Raw genomic sequence first — 21,773 nt, forward strand, 5'->3', positions numbered from 1 at the left:
ATGAATGGGGTTCCTCCACACCACTCTTCCCAGTCTCTCAAAGTGTAAGAAGCTTTGAAATGGAAGTGGTTTGGGATTGAGGACCTATCTGATGTAACTAATAGACCCTTTCTCCTTAATAACTATCCCCTTCCTAACCCATGACCCCTTCCCCAAACAAAAGCAAATGAAACAAAACTCGGAAGGGATCCTTCCAGTGTGCAGTCCTTTGGAGGTACAAATAAGGTCATGCTTCTAAGCGCCTAGCCTGGCACTGATGGGTGTTCAGTGCAGTTCGCATTAGCTGACAATAGCAATACACTGAGAGCAATAGAGGCCCTAAGGATTATAAGTGTTTGAGAAAGAACATGAAAGTTTTCTGGCCCATTTCAGTCCCTATTCACAGAACAGAAAAGGATTGTTTATTGACTAGCTACTGTGCACTAGGTAAGAAAAGTTAGGGAACTGATAAATATTATCTCTTTGAATCTGTTCAGTGACCTGATAAGGGGGAATTAGTAACTCCATTTTGGTTGTTCTTTTAAAAAAAATTTTTTTTATTGATTTTTTTTTTCCTTTAGAGAGAGAGAAACATCAATGTCAGAGAGAAACACAGATCGGCTGCCTCCTGGGTGCCCCTACTGGGGATGGAGCACAACCAGGTCATGTACCCTGATGGGGAACTGAACCAGGACCTCTCAGTCCACGGGACCATGCTCAATCCACTGAGTCACTCCAGCTGGGCAAGTTTTTGAATTTTAATTAAAAAAAAAATTTTTTTTTTTGAGAGATTTGTTGTTCCACTTATTTATGCATTCATTGGTTGGCAGCTTCTTGTATGTGCCCTGGCAGGAGATTAAACCTGCAACCTTGGTGTATGGGGACAATGCTCTAACCCATTGAGCTACCCCACCAGGGCCTCCATTTTTTTTTTTTTTAAGATAACAAAATGAAGACTCAGGGAGTAACATGCTCAAGTCTACTGTTAAATGATAGAGCTGGATTTGCCCCCTCCAGAGCCCTCGCATGGTGCCAGGCCTTTGCCCACCCTAAACCTGCAATGAAGTTTTCCAGAAATATGGGCGACATTTTAAGAGGCTGGTAATAAAAGAGGCTCACGACTGAATTTATTTTTATGTTTTTCATTTATTTATCAGGAAAAAAAATCACATTTAAACAATCACTAACTCAGATATTTCATCTTGTTCCCACTTTGTTCTGAAATGGGAACCCTAGTTGCAATCATGTTCCATGATAAATAATTGCATATTCAGAATTTTGTGAAATGAGTGATTGGGAAAATTATGCAGGAAAAAAATATTTGTAAAAATTATTCTTTACAAAAAAATGAAAAATGATATTCACACCTTTTCTAACTTATAAGGCAAGTGACATTAGAATGTTCTCCTGATTATCTTCCAAGTCCATGCTACGCCTTCACACCGCTGCGGCTCACCCGAGCACGTTGCTGCAGTTCAGCGAGGGAACAAGCAGCTGCTTCTTTTGCGGGTTTTGTCCTGATCACAGCACAGCAGCCGCGGAGCTCAGCACAGACCAAGCAGTAACGGCCATGAGATCGGGTGTTCTCTGCTGAATTACACAGGAGGAGAAAGAGCCAGGCATTGACATTTCAACTAAATTTAAAAAGTATACTTGAGTACTTTAACCCACAACTCCTTTCATATATATTTTATGCCCAAGTTATTTTGTGAAACTATGTACCCCGTAACAAGGTCATAAATTCAGCTTATGTTTACTTCAAAGATCACGGAGAACTCCAAATGAAGGCTACCACCGACTCAAAGTACAGTATACACTAATAGCATTTCTTGAAGACAATTGACAGAGTTTTATTACCTTTACAAACATAGCAAAATTTCTTAGAGATTCTTTTCCTAGTTTCTCTTATTGTTAAAAAAAAAAAAAGTCATGTCTTACATTGCCACTGTGCAGGCATGAAAATTAAAATTTGATTATTTCATTCATATAGATATTTTCCTGTACAAAGTGAAAAATTAAAAATAATTCTTTTTCTATTGCAATAATAATATTCAAGTAGTTTAAAAAGCTAGCTCTAGAAATTACTGCTTGCCCTGTAGTGAAGACCTGCTCATCAATATATCATCATAACAACACTTGGCTTTTGCAAGAAAAATTATTCAGCAATAATTTTCCAACTTCCTTAGTGTGTGTGTGTGTGTGTGTGTGTGTGTGTGAGAGAGAGAGAGAGAGAGAGAGAAGAATGAGAGAGAGAGAGAGAGAGAGAGAGAGAGAGAGAGAGATCAGACAGGCACCAGTCTCTTTCATGTGTATCCATTTAATAAAGCAAGACTAAATACTGGCCTGCAAAATCAATAGAGCTATAAGAATTATCATTATAGTATCTCATAGGAAAAGAAAAACAATCTGGCTTTGGACTTTGGGACATTGATCCCAAATGACAGTCATTTGGTGCATTATCTAAAATAGTTTAAAGTAAGGATGTATGAATTACACTAAACATGTATTTTGCCAAAAAAAAAAAAAAAGTTAATGAAATAATATACAACTGAACAAGTGAGATGGAATTAACATCTTCATGATGTACTCATTCAATGAAATATTTTAAAATGATAAATAGCCTGTGACCTATCAAGCTTATTCATAAACTGAATGAATTAAAAACTGAACTATATTTAGAGAATGTAATAATTCAGCTTTACTCTTTTCTGACTGAAAGCAGTTTATTCAGGAATTCTTTTAAAAGAACTTCATTGATTGTTTTGTGTAGAAACAGTTGATTTAAAAAATAAAGAAAAGCAATAACAACAAAAAAAATTATGAAATGCTCATTAACAGAGGGTAGAGTCCTGCAAAACATATGCTAAATAGTGCACTCCTCTTAGCTTTAACTAAAATATTTCTTCATATAATTTCTAACAAGATTATTAAAAAATGCTAACATTATATATAATGTCAACATTAATCTATCATGATTCAATTTCTTAAAGCTGTTTAGTAAAATATTACCAAAGATTGCTCATAAGTGTTAAATATTCTGCAAACAATGTGGACCGTCTTCAACAGATGGTGAGCTGATGTAGACATAGGTGCAGATCTTAAAATAATACTTAAAATATTAAAACCATTTCATTGTTTTGTTTTGAATATTTTAGGTAATGAAGTTAAATTCACTATGATGTACTAATGAAATTTAAATTCACTTGAAATGTCAGGAATTTCCCTTTATGTTGAAACAAAAAACCAGAGCATTTATTCAAAGTATTGCTGGTTATAATATCGCCACTTGTTGAAAAGTATGTAAACTGGTGTTAAAAAAAACTTTTCTAAATTTCTTCAAGGTGTGTTTAGGAAGAAAAGTCTTCTCCTGATCCAATAACTTTCTTAAGCTTCATTAAAACACTAACATTCATTATCAATGCCCAAGAAGTGGGGATTATGGCATAGAATCATTTATTCTCAGACCACAATTGAACATTTGCAAGAACCAAACTGAACATGATTTGGAAAATACTGGAATGTAGTAGAAGTATCCTTTACTTATTTTCTTTTAGACGGTAAGGAACACACAAATATATTTGCTTTTCTTTTAAGGTTAAACAGACAATGTATTTAGAACAGGCAATGTATTACTCTAAGGATAGAAAGAGGCAATCAGAAATACTAGAAACCAAAGGAAAATAACCTTGGAAGTTAAACCTAGAGAATAAATTATTATATCCATGGTGTATGTCAACAAGGAGATGCCTTTCTCTCACAGGAATACTCATTTAGGATATAAATCAGATATTAAACATAAGGAACCGTCAAGTGGTCTGCCCATGGCCAACTCAATAGATATTAAAATTTGACATTCCTTCAAGAAGGATATTTAGATTGCAATTAGATATTAAAAATGCAACTCTAGCCTACAAAAGATGGAACATCAAAGCAATGACAAAAGAGAGAAGCTAGTGGTTTTTGTTGTTTTTAATATTTGGAGACTTGGACACTGTACTCCTCTCTCATTTTCCTCCATACATTTCATGCACCAAAAGTAATGTAATGATATGCATGTTTAATTCACGAATGACTGAATGTCATTTAAATGTTATTTGTCAAATGAAAAAGAAAAAAGAAAAGAAAAATATAATTAAGTTTCAGGAGAGAAGTACACACAGTAAAAGGGGGTGGGGTTGGTCATCAGAATAGTTTCTTTATTCACTGTAACATGAATTGATTTGTTCATTTATATCAACAATTTAATTAGACTCATTTCAAGGAAACATGTTTACTTTTAATATTAACTTTTAAAGCAATATCCAGGGATCACCCTCATTTTGATATAAAAAATTATGCTTCCATTAAAAAAAATTTTTAATCAAAAGACCATCTACAAAAGGAGTACATTTGAACTGAGTGGGATTTTGTTCAACTGCATTATCTTCTGGGAAAAAGAAAGCCTAACAAAACACAAACCCACAAACTCGTCTCCTTAGTAGCTATCTGCACATTTTATGGTGTCATTCAGCTTCCATGGATAGCCTATGATTGCTTTGGAAAAAAGGGGGGAAAAGATCGGTGCAACTCTTTTGGAATGACACTAGTCTATGCTTATGAAGCATCCAATTCAAAGGTTTGGACAAATGGGTCAATTTACTAGTTAGATGTCTGAGTTTCCCTTGCAAGGAGGGCGACGTTTATTAGGACTTTGTATTTGGGATTAACCACAGTTTGCAACCTCCCTACTGCTTCTTTTAATCTTTCAAGACTCTGAAGAAAAGGACAGAAACATGAAAAGGAGAGAATGCATTTCAAGCCACTTTGAGACTGAGAGAGCATAATAGGAGGGCTCTAAGGAGAAGAGTGATTTTCTTAGGAAAAAACCCTTTTTATCTTCCTCTCTCTTTTTTAAGATTAGAGGAAGTTAAATGGACTGAATGCAAAAATAAATTCACTAGAAAAATGGTACTCACTTCACAATTTACGTAAAATCTAGTTATGTCAGAACTAAGGACTTGAGAATTCTACTAGGGCAGTGATTCTGAAATTTTGGGTGCCTGTCATACATTTCTCAACCCCATTTCTAGAGATTTATTTATGCAATATAAATTTATTCATATCTAATATCTTCTAGGCTCTGGGGATATAGCTGTGACTAAGCCAAAATCATTGCCCTTTTAAAATAAATGAAAATACAAGTGGTCCACATATCATACTTTGAGAAACATACTTGCCCCAACAATTTTGCTATGAGAATTATCCTGATTTTGATACTAATTTTGCATAGCACCTTTGCCCTGGCCTTCAAGTACAATGTATATAGTAAAAATAAAACAAGAGTTTATATCCCAGAATGAACAAGCAAAAACAGGGGCTTCCTCTGCAGTCAAGGTAACTGGGTTACTTCCAGGTGCTGTGTTGCCTTGGGCAAATTCATTAATCCATCTAGGCCTCAAAGTCACCATTTGTAAAAACAGGAATTCAGAAGAGTATCTAAAATTTTGGGGTTGATATAAGGGTCAAATGAGCTAATATCTATAGTGACCGGTACATGGTAAGCACTCGAGTACATATCAATTTTTATGGTATATTAGTTAATTACTATGATTGTACAAGTATCCTCGTAAAGTCCCCAAAGGTGAATCTATCTGAGTCAAGTAGAGTTATGAAACTTCAGAGGTGGAAGAAATTTTATAGATCATTGAGGTGTTACTATGCTGTTGAAACAGTGCTAGGGGTGGTGAGGGAACCCAGATTGACCCTGCTGGGGGAACTCCTCCACTGTTTTGCCTAAAACGATGCCAAGTGCAGGAAAAAGTCCTGCTGTTAAGACAAGCTTGAAAACCACAGGCAATCCTAACCCCTTACTGTACAGATGAGAAACTGAAAAGGGCGGTAATTTGTCTAAGGTCACACAGCAGAAGTTAGTGTCAGTGCTAATGTAGTTACCAGGCTTCTTTGAAAAGAAGAAATGACAATATGTTTCATTATAGCCTCAAACACTTTGTAGAGGGATATGGAGTAAAAATACATAAACATTTGTAGTTTGACTTTCTGGGCTGTTTTCTATTCACTTGAACCCAGTGGAATGTGGACATTCTTCCTTTGTAGGTGAAATGGATTCCCAAATGCCATGCAGTGAATTATCATTTTGGCTGTAGGTGTAGAGAATAGAGTGTTTAAAATAATTGAACATTTAATTCTCAGGAATTATAAATTCCAGTTATGATAAAATTCAGACTAATTCGTAATAAGAATTTATTTTTAAAAATATCATGAAAATATGGAATTTATTTGAAAAGAAAAACATACTTTCCATTTTGCCAAAATAAAGCAGTATCATTCATACTTTCTATCTTGTTAGAGCAGAACCTTTTAAAACCATAATGCTCATAACATGGTGTTCTGGTTAATGAGAACCTTTTCTTTTAATTTTATCCCATAGTATTGAAAATCTTAATATGCACTAGCCCATGTTGTTCTGTTTTAGAAATTGATAATGAACCTGACTTAATGAAATTATTCTTTTACAACTGAGACTCTTGCATTGTCTAGGATCTTTTTTTTTAAAACACGAATTTGTATTGTACAGTATGTGGGTGCAGGGTAACAGATTATAAACTATAAGAGTAAAAGAAAAATACCTAAATTTCCCTGATGACTTGGTTATTATTTGACCTATTTTCTGAAAGGAGAAGAGATATATTCCCTATTGAGATTCTGGTTATTCAAGGTTTAGTAATACTGAAATCATCGACTTTCAATCTGTTTCACAAAAACCAATTAAGGGGTCATAGGATATCTTCATAGTCTCAAATTTTAGTTCCTGGAAACATGTTAGGGACTAATTATTGTAATCTATGTTTTAAATTACATTTTTACAATATCAACAAAATTATCTTTGACAAAAAATCCTTGTTTAATTACTAATTCACTCAGAACTAAATAAAATATAAAGAGCAAGACATGAGAACAGTAGTATTTACACATTTTTAATATGTTTTGTTAATTTTCAATATTTTTTAATGAACTGATTACTTAAAAACACATTTTTATATTTATGTGCTTGATAATTTTCAATTTTTTGCTGCTTACTTTCTATTGGTTTTAGTGTTTGAAAACCAATGTTTCATGTGATTTAAAAGTTTGTATTTTCTATTTTGGTTTCAAAATCAAATAGAATATCTTCACTTAAAATGAGTATATTAATTATTTGTTTAAAAACCTTCAACACAAGACTTGAGGAGCCAACTGAGAGTATTCTTCTAGTGTGAGAATCATTACAAACATTCTCTGGGCAGCAAGCACTGACTGAGAAGCACAAACACTAATTTGAAAAATTCCACTATAAACAACTGCCAGTCACAATCTCATTTTAAAAGTAAGAATCTAAAATTTAAAGGGACTAAAGATTCTTTGTCAAATATAAGTAAATATAAAGTAAAATTTAGCAACTAAAGATAAATAGAACAACTTATAATTACAGTTATTTAACATTATAACCTAGAATACAAATTTGCTTATGTTTAAAATAAATTCCGTGACTTGAAGGAAGACTCATGTTTTCAGACCCTAATGGAGGAAGGTTTTACAACTGGGGTCCCCTCTCTATTCTGAATTCCCATGTTGTGAGGCCAGAGTAACTGAAGTTTTTATTATATTTTGCAATAATAAAATTATAACACTTTTGATAACTCTCTTTTTGATTCCCCCCGAATGGCAAAGATTTATCATTTCATACAATGAATCTTATCTAAAAGGAATTTATTACACAATTATGTGGAGAGAATTGAATTTATAAAGCTTATTTCTCTCCTTTCCAAATACTGTAAATGATTTTGATTTAAATTCTTCTTCTGGATTTAAACGGGACTAAAGTTGTTTTTCTGAGATGTTTAGCCTCAACACTTTGATTCCTGTGGGTAAAGAGGAAGATACGTGGAGCCGTTTTCCAAGCCAGATGGAGAAACTCCCTGTTTAGAGTTAAGTGTGCAAAAGTTGTGAGCAAGTTCAGCTATGGAAAGTCTTAAGTTTTAAAATCATAATTTTGGTTTTAGTGTAACCGGATTATTCAACATTCTCTACATTTGTTAAACTGTAGAGAGAGGGGGAAATAGTTAACACAACATCATCTTTATTCTTGATTATAATTTCATATACTTAAACTTTAAATATGAATTGCTTTCCCTTTTTACACAAGTTATAAAAATAAGAGGCCCTGTTTACACAGTTTGCATTTTTATGAAATTTGCAGTTTGAAAAAAAAGCTTTTTAAAAAGTGGTAATTAATGCTTTTCTTTGAATATGTTGTAACCTTAGAATTTTTTTCTGAAAGTTTCTGAATTTAACCCACTAAACATTTGAAGATAGAATTTTTATTTAGCACTAGAATAAAATATACTAAGAACTGAAGAAAAGAAAGTTTTTTCTGGTTCCACTTAATTTTCTTTGTATGTGGCACCCCCTTTGTGATAGCTATCAATATTATATTTAAATTTTATATATTGACAAAATTCAATCTACCTCTGTAAGCACTGTGCCATTCAACAGTATTACTATTAAATTTACATACCACAGTTGAAATTACATCCATTTCAGGAATGTTAAAATGCTAAAACTCAAGTGTCTAACTGCCTTACTGGAATGAGTACAATTTACAAATACAATAATTACATTTTAAAACCATAACAATATTACACCTAGAAGTAAATACTGTAGGACTGGTCATCATAGTATTGTGTGAGGGAAATCACTGCTGAAAAGTTACGGACATTTCCAGCAGATTTATCCCAAGTGCAGATTTTGACTTGTTTTCATCAAATCAAAACTGAAACCTGTTTCTCATACAACAGTTCTCCATTATATGAATCCTCCAAATCCTTGCATAATATTTTATTAGTTATCTGCCAAGTATTTCCCTGCAAGACAAAACAACATATAAACAGGTTACCTACTAGTCCAATAATGTGCTTATTATACTGCTAACATTTCTATTCCTCCTGCCTTACCCATAGGAGCCAAATACTGCATGCTTGAGGGGTGCGTTACTAATATAAGACACGTCGCATTCTTTACGTTTTTAATTTTCCAGAGCAGCTAGTTGCCTTTTCACATTTCCATATATAAACATTTCTGCAGAGGTTTGGGTTTTGCCCACAATAGGTTGGGAGATTTGTCCCTGGATGTGAGAATCCAGCTTACTACAGGAAGAGTGGCCATATAATGACCCTCCAACCTGGGTTGTTTCTGCAAGTGAAAGGGGTATAATTCGTAATTATATCAGTACAGCAGGCATAAAAACCAGGACTATCCCAATAAGTCATTGACAAGTATGATCACCCTAGTACTGGGGAATCCCCTGCCAACAAATGATCTCAAGTGCCCAAAATCTGTCTCATGGTCACGTCACCTCATGGGCAACAAGGTCTGATCTCTGAGCTAGATTCAATGAGGTTGCTAATGAAGAGAGAGATGGATCCTCTTAAATCTCAACTAAGCCTGACAAGTCTATAATCTATGAAGCCCTATTGATGAAAAGAAGTTTCCACTCAAGAGGTAAATTCTAAGGCAAATAACATTTCCCTTGCTTGTCAATATAACATAAGTAGGATTATTTCATTAACCTCAGTGTACACATCTGTATAATGGGAATGACTGCTCAGCCCCACATAAGAAACAGAGCCAGAGCCATGATAAGTAGCCAGGGTTTTTCTAATGTCTAATTTCCAGTCAACAGTCCTAGTTTTTCTTAATCAATAATTGGTTTGCTTTCTAAATGATATGGGAAGTGAGGGTTGGGAGTGGGGAAGAGGAGTAGAAAAAAGATAAGGAAATCACAACCTATTCTTTCATAAGAAGAGTGGCTAAAGCAACACTATTTTTGCAAATGAAACTCACAAGATACACACTTACCTGCAGCAAACCTTTTTTTGATGAGTGAAAATCGATAGCCTGCTCCAACAAGTTCAATGTCACAGCCAGAAAGGGTGCTTCCTTCACTTGTAAACTGCACAACCAGTGGAGAAGGTTTGCTTGGGCCTTCAGATAACTGAAATCTTGCCAATAAAGAACCCACACCTGTAAAAAGAGTATTGTGTATTGCAAGATAACAGTCAACACAACATTCTGGATATAATTTAATTATATTAAAAATTAAATATACAAAATCAAACTTATTAGAAAATAGTATACGTTTTAGTGACAAAATGGTGATAAATATGATTTATCATTAAATATTATGAGCAACTTTTTGTATGCAGATTTAAGTGTAATTCAGCCAAATGGTACTTCCAAATTTGGAAGTATGCTACTTGGAAGGCAATGTATTCTGCAACCTATAATTGAAAGCAGAGGAAAGTAAAACATATCTAAACTACCAGGGAGTGTGAGATCTGATACCGAGTGGACACATGCCTCATTAAAAGCTTTTCTTTGCTGAATATATGGCCTGTTTGATGTGGGGTCTTGGGCAGAAAAGGGGAAGCAGAAGATTCATTGAAGAATTACTTGCTTTTATTGGTTGAAATACATATATACCAAAATGAAGTATTTTGTTTGCTTTTAGTGCTAAAGTGTATTTTGGTTAATAGTTGCCTGACATCTGCAAGTTATTTTAGCCTTAGATATTAAATAAAGTAAGCCTGTGATTACATTACCTCCATTTTCTGACTTCTGAGAAATATCAGGAATTTTCCACAATATTCTTTGTTGTTCAGCATTCCTAAAAATAAAATAGGTAAAAGACTTTTGCATATGCAAGGTTTTTGTTTAATGGATGCCCTATTTTTCCCAGAATGTTAATAAAAAAAGGATTTTAAAAATTCTAGCTATAATTTAAGTATTATCTATTTGTCCATCCATCTATCATACATATATACATGCATCCACACGGAAATCCTCTCCTTTCCTGTTCCTATTGTCACCAGCCACAGCACTGTCAAAGGACAATGCAGATAAAATGTTCAAACATATCTACTGAAAAAACAGATGGAAAGGGTTCATCAGTTAGTCCAGGTCATTTAAGTTGGAACTGTCATATGGCTGACATTCATTGTCTTTTAATGTTCTATTTTTTGTTTTTGACAATCATATGGAAAACCCAGAGCATATTTCTAGGAGAGTAAGTCCTTTCTAGCAGCTGCTATTGGTACGCAGAGTCTATTCAGTTTCTGTCCCCATACCTCGTGTAGTGTGCCATTTTGTAGTCGAGGCTACAAAACAAAACCCTACATGTCCCAGACTCCCCTGTAGTTAGGGCCTGGGTGTAGATTAGACTTCACCAGTTACGTGCACTGAGATCTGGAGAACAGAAAGGAGACAGGTCATTCTCCTGCTGCTTTCTTCACTGTTTTCTGCTGCCAGCAACCTAACTGAGACATGGGATCTTCTATCCGCAGGGCTCCAGTCCATTCTCAGTTCTGTGGGTGTTGAAAAGCAGTTAAGGCTGTGCCTGTAGTAGCTTTCTTATCCTTGAGTCAGAGTGACAGTGGGGGGTTCTTGAAGTCACTGGCTTCACTGGCAGCCTTCTAGTTTTCCTTCTTGGTTATGGTGGAGGTAAGCAGCTCCTCTGGCCGACCAGTTCTACCATCTTCTGGGAAATATTCCCGGAGATCCAGCCTAAAGCTTGTTTTTCTGGCACTTCCACCATGCACATGTGAGCATCTAAATCCCTGTGTCAAACCATTTTCTGCTTAAAATAGCTTCAGGGGTTTCAGTTTCCTTCCCTGCACCCTGACACACAGGCCTGCTGTGATCACCAGTAAAGAAACGCCCTGGCCAGGTTGGCTCAGCGGTTAGAGCATCAGCCTGCAGATCAGGGAGTCCCGGGTTCAATTCCCGCTAAGGGCACGTACCTCAGTTGCAGTTTGTCCCCGGCCCCAGTTGGGGTCATGTGGGTGGCAATCAGTGTCTCTCTCACGTCGATGTTTCTCTCTCTCTCTTCACCCTTCTCTCCCTTCTGCTTTATCTGAAGATAAATGCAAAAATGTCCTCGGGTGAGGATTTAAAAAAAGAAACACAAATGCTGAGAAGTCTGTGATCCCTTTGCCCAGAGGAGCTCTTTGGGGAAGTGGAGGGAGGTTGGGGCTCCTTACCAAACTGCTGGGGGAAGCACAGCCTGGAGCTTGGTTACTCCTCCATCTATGGGGACCAGGAACTGCACATTGTTGAGGGCCACAGCGGTTGTCATGGCATCTGTATTGTATTTGTAGTCGATGCGCAGGTCAGTGCTAGTGGGCTCACACCGCCAGTTCACTGCCAGGTTCAGAGGTGTGGACTGAAGGCCCTGGGCAGACACCTTACCAAACGACAGGAAAGAGAATATTTAAGGCTTGGCCACTGATCTGAAACAAACCAGAAGCTATGATTACCTCCCATAGGAATGTTCTTAGATATCAAAACATCATTGCGTTGTTTGTGCTGCTCACAAATGAGCTCTCAGTGAAAATCACCATGAAGGTGCCCTGTGAGAGAGAGCTGGTGCTTCGGGGAAACTTACAGATTAGAAAATGAAGTCAAGTACTGAAATTTCTACAGCACTTTAGACTAGAATGCACTTTATGTCAGTTAAGGAGGTGGTAGAGCACTGGTTAGGAGCCGAGGCCAAGGGTCACACAGGTCTTTCTGATTGTCACAAGCTGAGTGACCTTGGACCAGTTACTAAACTTCTCTGAGCCTCAGTTATTTCTTCATTGGCCAAATGGAATTATAACAATAATATGTATCCACAGAGTTGTCAGGCAGATTGAAGGAGACATTATGTAAAACACTCATCAAAGTGCCTGGCACACAGTCAGGGACTAGTGTTTTAATTCATGTTACCTAATATTATTCTTATCATATTTGCCCTTCACAACAAACCAGTGAGTTAGACAAAGCAGGCTATTGTTACTCCTTTGGGATTTGTCAAAGTAAAGACTTGATCCCAGGTCCTCTAATTAGAAGTGCAGCATTCAGCCGTCTACTGTCAATTCTACTGAGAATCAACTTGAGTTTGGTCAAGGAAAAACCAGGCTTGAAGAATCAACAAATATTTATTATATTTAAAGCCAATAATATCAACTTGAGTTTTAGGTCTACAATGAAAAAAATCACAATGCTATTATTCCCTGATTGTTCACCATAAGGATGAATAGCTCTAGAAGATTCTCCTTTTCCAAGTACACCACACTGCAGGGGCCATATGGGTGGTGTCTATGCCCTTGCAGTTTCATTCATGGAGCGTGAGTTTTGCTAATTTTGAAGAATATAAACAGCTCTCTATTGGCCTAGCAATGTCTGCACATATGGAAATTCGGGGGGAAGGGGCCTGAGGGCAGGTAGAACTCACAAGGCAGGAGTGGCTGCTGCAGAAACGAACTCAGAAATGTGTTGTTGTTTTCAAAATAAAATGACAGACACGGCTTTGGAGGACAATTTTAGATAGACAATCATTCTAATGTGGTTTTTTTTAATATTAAATATTTTTAACATCACAATCCTCTGCAAATGAACTTTAATTTAGAAACCAATTATTTAACACAAATCAAACAGGGCCGTCTCCTGCTGTTTCTGCACACTGTCCTCAGCAGCAGCTCACGCCTTGATAGTATTGTTCTATTCAGCAAGGTGCTTTGTGGCTACCTGAGGGTATGTTTTTGATTGTCCCTATTACTGAGGGTTGCTACTGGTGACCAGAAACTAAACATGCTGCAATTTGAGGGCAAGCCCACAAAAAATGCTGGTTGTGCCTCCCACCCAATTTTGCATAGTTGAAAACACCACCACAACTCGATGAGAGAAATTCCTCAGAACACACTTTAACACAGAACAACAGTCCTAGGGTCACTTACATTTTCCAAAATACTTTGAAATATATTAAGACTATTACCTCCTCACAACAACCTATAAAATATCTAGGTAGGAATCATCATTATCTTTAATGGCAGATGAGGAAACTGAAGTTCAGGGAGATGAATTGCCCAAGGTCAGTGGCCAGTAGGAAGATAACTTAATTCCAGAATTCAGTCTCTTGCCAACACTTTAATATTCATGCACCAAGCTCATATGCAATAGGTGAATTCTTTCTGTTTTCTAGGTTCACTTAATGACAAATATGGAGACTATATAAATCTCACAAGACTTAAAATTTCAAAAAACAATTTTAATCTAAATTGAAAATGTAGATGCATGACTTGTAATGAAAGTCCATGAAAGAAAACAACTACAGTTTAGTTTTACCCTTTTGGGCATAAGAACCATGCCTGTGCTCCGGAATTTGATTTCTTATTCAGGGAAAATTATATTGGAGATCCTTTTTCTTAACTCCATTTCATTTCTCTCAGAAGCTTAAGGCAATCACTAATTGTGTTTAAATGTTTTGTAAAAAAAGTTAAATAAAAATGTATTTTAGATTATCTTTTAATTATAAAAATGATGAATTTCTGCCATTATCATGTGTTTGTCTAATATTATTGATAATAAGCTTAGATAATCCTATTCTTATGGGAAAAATATTATATTCCTTTGCAGTTTTGTTAAATGCACCATCATATAGATAGCTTCACTTTCAATGGTTTCCTTATGATATAAATGAGTAGTTTTCAACCTGTAGTGTATATTATAATCACTTGAAAATCTGTAATAAATACAGATATCTGGGTCATACCCTGAACCAATTAAGTTAAAATCTCTGAGAGTTTCAGGGCCCAGCAGAAGTCTATGTCTGTGTCTGTGTCTGTGTCTGTGTCTGTGTCTGTGTGTGTGTGTGTGTATGTGTCTGTCTGTCTGTCTATATGTCTATTTCTATATTGAAAGGGTTAATAACATTTTAAAGGGTAAAGGTAAAAGCTTGCAAAAGGCGGAAACTGAAAAAAATGCATGAAAAATGCATTGCTTGCATGACTTTTGCTCAGCCTTCTGTTAAGTACAGATTGCCCCCAAGGCCAGAAACCACCCAGCAGATGTGGGATGTGATACCAGACCAGTCCAATTACAAAGTGGACAATGGCCATGCAGAGTATGTCAGCAGGAACTGCCGGAAATTAGAAGCAGAGTATATATAATCTACACCTCAACTGTTATTGGGGGCTGACTCCCTTCTTGGACTCAGCCCACCTGCACCCAGGTGCTTGCAATAAAGTTGTTTTGCTCTACATTGGTTTTGCGTTGCAGATGTGAGCTTCTGCAGGCTCAGACCTTTTATATATCTATCTATAAATAGATTTTAATATAGATTTATATTTCTATATAATTAGCACAAGTTCAGAACCACTATTTACTTATAACTTCTCTGGTGATTATAGAGTCATGTTTAAAATGCACTGATTTCTATTAAAGTACATTTTTTAAAAATATTTTTTTCCTCCTCTTAAGAAAAATAATGTGAACATATTTAATCACAAAAATTACAATGCATTAAAAATAACTTAGATGATCAAGTGGCTGGAAATCAGTAGGATACTCAGGCTGTACAGAATCCTGGTTTGAAACAGGTTTATTTACTAGGTCAATAATAATTTGGGATGAGGGCAATCTTAGACAAAGAAAGAAAGTTCTCTTATACTATATTGTATTGTGCCAGCTAGTCTTTTAACATTAAATTATTTCTTACCATAAGTTTTACTAGAATTTATTTTGTAGGACTACCACATGAAAAAAAACACCAGATTACTTATACTTCATAATTTAAAATAAGAGGTTTTAGTAATGTTCTTAACAAAATTACAGTGAACAAGTTTATCAATATTTATAATCTTAACTGATGTAATTTTTTGCAACTTTATTTTGTGGCATGTTTCTCTAATTTTTAAATAAAATATTTTACTTATAAGTTTAAACTAAGAATATGTATGAATATTCTTGTCACTAAGTCTGCAACTAATCTTTTAAAATTTCTCTTTTCTTATAAATTATATATTTTAAATAATATTGAAAGAAGTGTTACTTTATTTACTTTTTTTAATGTTAGGAATGTTAAAATATACATTTGTAATGCGAAAGCAACACCCTGATCATATAAATAGGCTTACCTGATATTTAAGCATGTCCACATTATAATATGTAGCCTGGGGTTTTTGTTCAGATACTTTCTTTAGATGAGTCATCAAATTTGGCATGTTTACCCAGAATTCCTTGGTATTGGCATCATTTTGGGTATTATCGCTGTTCAATTGGGAAGAAAAAATGATTGAATATCATCTTGTAACAAATATAAATGACACAAAGAAGCATCTTAGCAAATCATTGTCTGATTTCTTCACCCACCTTTGACAATCTGTAGAGACTGTAATATGAACAGTAATATGGTTTTAATTCAACTGCAATTCTGAATGGTATTAATAGACTAATACCCATAGGGAGGCCTTATTGTATTGCTATAAATATCAGTGAGAACTCAGTAGTATTAACCAATCATTATGATAATTGGTTGCTTTAAAGAGTGAATTATTTATTAATCCAAACTTAATAGCTCTTTCTACATCACCACAGTTTCCTCTGACTTAGTCAGTTAATGCAATCAAAGAGCTGAGTACATTGATTTTCTTTTGAATTGATTTGAACAGTAGTTTCTCAGAAATTACCATGTTAAATATTTGGCCAAATGTCTTTGTCTCCAACTGAGGAGAAAAGGGTGACAATAAGATTACCATGCTTCCTTTTTAGCTTTCATAATATTTCACTGAAGAGCATCTAAATCATAAAAATGTCACTTTTTTTACAAGATGATCCTAGAATGTAAATGATAATGACCATGGTAGTCACAATAGACAAGCACAGGGTTGATAAACTAAGGAGTTTTGTATTCTTATGAGAAGCATTAGCTTTGCTCAGGGGCCTGTTCACAGCTCACTCACCCAATGTATCTTGAAAATGCTTGTCTCAATGACAAAAAATGTCACATAGAGTGTCAAAAGCACCTGCTCACTTCCCACATAATGAGGAAACTGACTCAAATGAATTAGTAACTGATTACACAACTCAAATTTAATGACATTTCATTTTCAGAGTATCCTACATAACACAGTAACAGTAGCTATAATTTTTTGAGCACGTATTATGTGCTAGGCTCTGTTAGGTATCTTAAAAACATTTCATTAAAATCTTTCTGCAAAGGAATAATTATATTCCTTTTTAAAGATGAGCAAATATTATAAAAAGATAAAATTAGAAGTTAAGAAGACAGATGGGTTGTATTGATAATGTGATAAAGGCAGGTCAAAAGTAAGCTGCTATAATTCAACCTCCAGAGGTCTAACAAATCAAAAGAGACGAGTCAAAAAACATCAGGGCCTCGGGAACCAGAGTCCTGGGTTCAGTTCCTGCTAAGGGCATGTATCTTGGTTGCAGTTTGTCCCTGGCCCTGGTTGGGGTCGTGTGGGTGGCAGCCACTTGATGTGTCTCTCTCACATCGATGTTTCTCTCCCTCTCACTTCCTCTCTTCCTCCTGCTCTACCTGAAGATAAATGCAAAAAAAAAATGTCCTCAGGTGAGGATAAAACAACAAAAACATCAGGGCCTTAAAATTGCTACTGGTCTGTTGGGAGGGAGTAACTGTGGAGGCCAAGTCTCAGTATGACGAATGTGGTTCTGGTGGGGCCTGGTCTAGGTTGTTGAGGACACAGTCAAGGTATATGACTTGGGAATGTAGGAAGAGAATGCAAAAGAATCCTGGCCCCTGAGACTTTGCCTCTAGTCAAGCTGAGCTAAAGATGCTGATATGGACTGTCTAAACTTTTATTATCTAAAAGCATACAAGTTATCCAGCGTTTCTAGAGCCGTAGCTATGCAAGGAAGTAGGGGATAAGATTAATAGAGGGTCAGCAAAATTAAGTAATTTGCTTACGTTTGAATAGCTAATAAGTAATGGAGTCAGGATTCCAGCTCAGGTCAGTGTCACTGCAGGTCATACTTTCACATTATACCACAGCAGAGGTACAGAATTAATATCCAGCAATGTGTTATTAATTTGAACTAAATAGATCTGACTCATTGGGAAATTTTCAATTATGCTATTTGTTAAAGAAATGCATTCACTAAGTTTAATAACAAAATGAGTCACACGTCCAGAGAAATTGATTTAATAAACGTTCAAGAAAACTTTGCCAATCAAATGCTTACACAGAGATGCCATTCTCTTTTTATTTTTTTAAATTTTATTAATTTATTTTTGTTATAGATGTTTCTCCTTTTTTCCCCATTGACACCCTCTTCCCCATAACCCCCACCCCAATCCCAGCTTTGTTGTCTGTGCCCATCGGTTATGCATACATGCTTATAAGTTCTGTGGTTTATCTCTTCCCTCCCTCCCCACCCCCTCTCCTGAAGGTTGTCAGTCTGTACCCTACTTCCATGTCTCTGGTTCTACCCGGTTTCTCAGACTGTTATGTTCATTATATTCCACAAATAAGTGAGATCATGTGACATTTGTCTTTCTCTGCTTGGCTTGTTTCACTTAGGATAATACTCTCCAGGTCCCTCCATGTCACCTTTCTTTCTTACAGCTGCATAGTACTCCATTGTGTATGTGTACCACTGCTTTTTTATCCATTCATCTACTGATAAACACTTGGGCTGTTTCCAGATCTTAGCTATTGTAAATAGAGCTGCGATGAACATGGGGGTACATATATTCTTTCTGATTGGTGTTTCAGGCTTCTTAGGGTATATTCCTAGAAGTGAGATCACTGGGTCAAACGGCAATTCAATTTTTAATTTTTTGAGGTAACACAATAGTGTAACACCATAGTGTTTTCCATAGTACCTGCACCAGTCTGCATTCCCACCAGCAGTGTACTACAGTCCCCTTTTCTCCACATCCTTGCCAACATTTGCTATTTGATGATTTGTTTATGGCAGCCATTCTGACAGGTGTGAGGTGATACCTCATTGTTGCTTTAATTTGCATCTCTCTGATGATTAGTGATGTTGAGCATTTATTCATATGTCTCTTGGCCATTTGTATGTCCTGTTTGGAGAAGTGTCTATTTAGCTCCTCTGCCCATTTTTTAATTGGGTTCTTTGTCTTCCTTTTGTTGAGTTGTATGATCTATAGATTTTGGAAATTAACCCCTTTTCTGGTGTATCATTGGCAATTATGCTCTCCCATACAGTGGGTTGCCTTTCCATTTTGATAGTTGTTTCTTTTGCTGTGCAGAAGCTTTTTAATTTGACGTAGTCCCATGTGTTCATTTTTTCCTTTGTTCTTGTTACCTTAGGTGATGTTATCAGTGAAAATTCTGCTGTGTATGATGTCCAAAATTTTGTTGCCTACATTTTCTTCTAGGGTTTTTATAGATTCATGGGTCACATTTAAGTCTTTTATCCATTTCGAGTTTATTTTTGTGTATGGTGTAAGTTGATGGTCTAGTTTCATTTTTTTTGCACGTAGCTGTCCAATTTTCCCAACACCATTTATTAAAGAGGCTATCTTTACTCCATTGTATGCTCTTGCCACCTTTGTCAAATATTAATTGAGTATAATGTCTTGGGTTCATTTCTGGGTTCTCTGTTCTGTTCCACTGGTCTATTTGCCTGTTCTTGTGCCAGTACCAGGTTGTTTTGATTATGGTAGCTTTGTAATATAGCTTGATATCCGGTATTGTGATCCCTACTTTGTCCTTCTTTTTCAAGATTGCTGTGGCTATTCTAGGTCTTTTTTGGTTCCATATGAACTTTTGAACTATTTATTCTAGTTCTGTGAAGTATGTCGTTTGTATTTTGATGGGGATTGAGTTGAATCTACAGATTGCTTTGGGTAATACAGACATTTTAATGATGTTAATTCTTCCAATCCATGAACAAGGTATGTGCTTCCACTTTTTAATATATTCCTCTATTTCTTTTTTTAATGTCCTGTAGTTTTCTACAAGTAGGTCCTTTACTTCTTTGGTTAAGTTTATTCCTAGGTATCGTAATTTTTTTGCTGTGATGGTAAATAGGATTTTTTTTTTTTTTTTTTTAGTTTCTCTTTCTGTGAGTTCATGATTGGTGTATAAGAGTGCCGTCAATTTCTTGATGTTAATTTTGTATCCTGCTACTTTGCCAAATGCATTTATTAAATCTAGCAGATTTTTGATGGAGTCTTTAGGGTTTTCTATGTATAATATCATGTCATCTGCAAATAATGACAGTTTCACTTCCTCCTTTCCAATTTGGATCCCTTTTATTTTTTCTTCCTGTCTGATTGCTGTGGCTAAGACTTCCAGTACTATGTTAAATAAGAGTGGCGAAAGTGGGCATCCCTGTCTTGTTCCTGTTCTTCAGGGAAATGCTTTTAGTTTTTGCCCATTGAGTATGATGTTGGCTGTAGGTCTTTCATATATGGCCTTTATTATGTCAAGATATGATCCCTCTATTCCCACATTGCTGAGCATTTTTATCAGAAATGGGTGCTGGATTTTGTTGAATCCAGCATCTATTGATATAATCATGTGGTTTTTATGCTTCATTTTGATTATGTGGTGTATCACATTTATTGACTTGTGAATATTGTACCAGCCATGCATCTCTGGGGTGAATCCCGCTTGGTCATGGTGAATAATTTTTTTCATGTATTGCTGGATCCAATTTGCTAGTATTTTGGCATCTATGTTCATCAGGGATATTGGCTGTAGTTTTCTTTCTTTGTAGTGTCTTTTTCTGGTTTTGGAATCAGAATTATGCTGGCCTCATAAAACGACTTTGGAAGTCTTCCTTCTTCTTGAATTTTTTGAGGAGAATGGATGTTACTTCTTTGAATGTTCGGTAAAATTCCCCCGTGAAGCCATCCGGGCCTGGGCTTTTGTTTGCTGGGAGTCTCGATTACCTCTTCAATTTACTTAGTTGTTATTGGTCTGTTCAAGTTTTCTATCTCTTCCCAGTCCAGTTTTAGGAGACCATGTGTTTCTAGAAATTTGTCCATTTCTCTTAGATTGTCAAATTTGTTGCCATATAATTGTTCATAGTATTTAATGATCCTTTGTATTTCTGTGGTCGGTTGTTACTTCTTCTCTTTCATTTCTGATTTTGTGTATTTGGGTTCTCTCTCTTTGTTTCTTGCTGAGTCTAGCTAAAGATCCATCAATCTGGTTTATCTTTTCGAAAAACCAGTTCTTTGTTTCATTGATCCTTTGAATTGTTCTTTTTGGTCTCTATGCCATTTATTTCTGCTCTGATCTTTACTATTTCCTTCCTTCTACTTGTTATGAGGTTGTTTTTGTTTGTTTGTTTGTTTGCTTTGCTTTCTAGTTCTTTAAGTTGTGAGGTTAGACAGTCTGTTAGAAATTTTTCTTGCTTTTTGAGGTAGGTCTGTAGTGCTATGAGCTTCCCTCTCAGAACTACTTTTGCTGCATCCCATAGATTTTGTGTTGTTGTGTGTTCATTTTCATTGGTTTCCAGGAAGTTTTTAATTTCTTCCTTGATCTCGTTGGCAACCCATTCATTGTTTAATAACATGCTATTTAGCTTCCATGTAGTCAAATGTCTTTGCATGTTCTTGTTGCAATTGATTTCTAGTTTCATGCCATTGTGATCTGAGAAGATGCTTCATATGATTTCAGTCTTCTTGAACTTGTAGAGACTTAGTTTGTGTCCTAACATGTGGTCTATCTTTGAGAATGTCCCATGTGCACTTGAGAAGAATGTGAATTCTGTAGTTTTGGGGTGTAATTCTCTGTAGATATCTATTAAATCCATTTGGGCTAGTGCTTCATTTAGAGTCTCTGTTTCCTTATTAATTTTTTGTCTAGAGGATCTATCTAGTGATGTCAACGGGGTGTTGAAGTCCTTGCTATGATTGTACTGCTGTCAATTTATCCTTTGAAGTCCTCCAGAAGATTTTTAATATATTTTGGTGC

General features: G+C 35.7%; 1 protein-coding gene across 16 annotated transcripts in view; it reads right to left on the reverse strand.

The window, feature by feature from the left end:
* Positions 1 to 6,940: 6,940 nt before the first annotated feature.
* Positions 6,941 to 21,773, reverse strand: part of SGIP1 (SH3GL interacting endocytic adaptor 1) — a 211,995-nt gene continuing 197,162 nt past the window's right edge. For 10 of the 16 annotated variants that reach the window (XM_036255796.1, XM_036255794.1, XM_036255786.1 and 7 more), the window contains 5 exons: positions 15,969 to 16,101; positions 12,054 to 12,256; positions 10,617 to 10,681; positions 9,874 to 10,038; positions 8,248 to 8,879 (listed from right to left, as the gene is read on the reverse strand). In XM_036255796.1, the coding sequence (XP_036111689.1) occupies positions 8,857 to 8,879; positions 9,874 to 10,038; positions 10,617 to 10,681; positions 12,054 to 12,256; positions 15,969 to 16,101 (589 nt within the window). In that variant the 3' untranslated portion in view covers positions 8,248 to 8,856. Of the gene's footprint in view, positions 8,880 to 9,873; positions 10,039 to 10,616; positions 10,682 to 12,053; positions 12,257 to 15,968; positions 16,102 to 21,773 lie in introns of all 16 variants that reach the window. The other 6 variants (XM_036255792.1, XM_036255785.1, XM_036255793.1 and 3 more) reach the window with 1 other exon arrangement.

The sequence above is a fragment of the Molossus molossus genome, unplaced genomic scaffold (genome assembly GCF_014108415.1).
Source record: "Molossus molossus isolate mMolMol1 unplaced genomic scaffold, mMolMol1.p scaffold_m16_p_12, whole genome shotgun sequence".
Lineage (NCBI taxonomy): Eukaryota > Metazoa > Chordata > Mammalia > Chiroptera > Molossidae > Molossus > Molossus molossus.